This window comes from Rhincodon typus, chromosome 19 (assembly GCF_021869965.1).
Source record: "Rhincodon typus isolate 14 chromosome 19, sRhiTyp1.1, whole genome shotgun sequence".
NCBI lineage: Eukaryota > Metazoa > Chordata > Chondrichthyes > Orectolobiformes > Rhincodontidae > Rhincodon > Rhincodon typus.
In genome coordinates, this window is record NC_063350.1 from 646350 (window position 1) to 648849 (window position 2500).

General features: G+C 41.2%; 1 protein-coding gene across 1 annotated transcript in view; it reads right to left on the bottom strand.

The window, feature by feature from the left end:
- LOC109923880 (myosin heavy chain, cardiac muscle isoform-like) overlaps positions 1–2500 on the bottom strand; it is a 73125-nt gene that overhangs the window by 44902 nt on the left and 25723 nt on the right. The window contains exons 13-15 of the mRNA XM_048608495.1: positions 2340–2500; positions 2024–2156; positions 1224–1303 (exon numbers count right to left, since the gene is read on the bottom strand). The exon at positions 2340–2500 is cut by the window's right edge and continues 19 nt beyond it. Of these exons, the coding sequence (XP_048464452.1) occupies positions 1224–1303; positions 2024–2156; positions 2340–2500 (374 nt within the window). The remainder of the gene's footprint in view (positions 1–1223; positions 1304–2023; positions 2157–2339) is intronic.

Here is a 2500-nt window from a genome sequence, read left to right on the forward strand (position 1 = left end):
CCAGTGGGGGAGGGCACAGTGCTGTCAGATCCAGTGGGGGAGGGCACTGCACTATCAGATCCAGTGGGGGAGGGCACAGTGCTGCCAGATCCAGTGGAGGGGGAGGGCGGGTGTGTGGGCACAGTGGTGTCAATGCTGCTCGGGGATCTGGTTCCTGAAGTTAGGGGGTTGATGATTGGCTGAAGGGCCTATACCTTTGCTCATTGGCGAATGAGATTAGAAACTAACGTTACTATTAATTTTAAACACAGAACTCAGACCCAGCTGGGAGCTGACAATCTGAACAGTCAGAGTCAGACAGTTGTGGGAATTCAAATGAGTGGTATCAATGATACCAGATAACAGGCCTTGCGAGGGCTCTGTATATCTGTGCTCTGTCTATTCAGCGGGAGCTTCATTCTCCTAATGGAGTGAAAATTCAATAATTGTAAGGAAATCTTTTCTTGTGGCATGTACAATGGGAGATATTTATTGGAATTTCTGCTATCTTTGCCTCATGTTTGTGCTTTTAAAGATTAGAAAGTATAAATTACAACAGTGAATATTCCAAGAAAGAAAATATCACCTGACTCTGTTTCTAACAAGACACAGACTCTCACACTCTGCTATTCAACCATTTCACCAAATCTGAGCAATCTTTATACAAAAACATTTCAAAACCTCATAACTTGAATGAAAAAAATGTGAATAACAGAGCAATCTGCAAATCTGGAAGTAGAATATTAGAAATATTCGATCATTTCAATGAAGGGGATTTGAATTAAGAGGCTGATTAAACAGAAAGGGATCATTTTCCTGAAGTTTGGGATCATACAGAATGTTGGTTTTTAAATCTTGTCAATATTTCCTGGTCATCAAGAGGGAGGTCTTTAAACCAACATTGCTCCCAATTCTGTCCATTTCCCAATGTGTAGCACAGATTCATTAAAGCATCATTAAGCTCAATTTTAGGCTTTTAATACCAAACTACGAACAAAGCTTCACAATTCAATCCGAGAATCTCAGAGTGGAAATTACAATTCAAATTATCCTATTGGTATTGGTGAGGTCATGTCTTCCCAAGTTACAATGTTCTGTTAAAGAAATCTCAGAATTCTGCCAGCTGCATATGATACACAGTCAGCCAGTCTTTACACAGAGAGGATGGCTCACATTTGACTGGCTGGGATATTTAAAAAAAGGTCAATTTGATGCTGGACTTAAAAAGAAAAGGGGAAACTTACTTTATGCAACTGAGAGACAGTCTGGAAAGAGGCAGCTTTCTTGCGTTTTTCCTTTGCGCCACTCTTGCTCTGCTCTATGGCTGGAATGAAGAGAGAAAATTAAAATAATAAATTATCCATTCAAGGGTTATCTATCTGTGGATGCAGCTGCTTAAAGCAGGAAACTCAGCCCAAGATAATCCCGGGTCAGTTTGACTGACGTGAATTAGATATTGAGTCACTGGATTAAAAACAGAAAGACCAAAACAATCTCCAGGCCAGACTGTGGGCACAGATACATGGCTTGTCTTCAAGCTTAATTATACTGATTCTGGGTTAAAATCTTGGGAATCAGTTCATCCTGCCATTTCTTGATGAACAAGGAGCATTCAGAGAATAGAGATCTGGCCTCTGGAACTGACTCTAACTGTAACCCCAATGACTTGCTGATAATGGGGGGCATTAAGGTCAGGCTTAGAGATCAACACTGGGTTTGGGGTCAAAGGTTCAAGTTCTATTTTGGGATCAGGATTGGGTCAGTGGTTAGAGCTCAGGATCAGAAATAAGGTCAAGCTCAAGGTCAGGATTTGGAATCACGACCAGGATGAGAACTGAGGATAGTAAGAACTGCCGATGCTAGAGTCTGAGATAACACAGTGTGGATCTGGAGCTGGGGCTAGTGTTTAAGATCAGATTTGGGTTTTGTATCAGAAGCAGGGTCAGGGCTGATAAAGGCCATTGCACTAACTAAAGGAAAGTTTTAATCTGAAGGACTCTGTTAAAGAACAGGCCCCAATCTTACAAATTCAAAAAAAAAGCACCTGCTTCAGCGCTAATGTATGATTCATACAACGATGCCAACAGTTTGTTCGAAGATTTCTGGAAAACTGCCACTACAGTCTCATTTAATGGATCCTTGTTCTTGTCAAGCCATCCAATAATATTGTAAGGGACCTGTGGGAAAATCCAAATAAATCTGAGTCTCAAAACCAGCCACTAAAATTCTGTTTCTCTCCTCATGGAGACGATGTTAATCAATTAAAGATATCTAACTAATGTGTGGCGAGTCTCAGTTTACCAAGTGTGTGCTGTCTCTTCACTCAGACACACTCTCAAACACATATTTCTCACACTTACCACTCCAGCATAATGAACCAACTCAAAATGAGCCTCATATCTGCGTTTTTTGTCAGGCCGTGGTTTTTGCAGATTGGGTGATTTCCCCAAGTGGTTGTCATACAGTTTCGCTTTGAATGACATATCAGTGGCTTTCGGGAACATACACTCCTCCTCAAGGA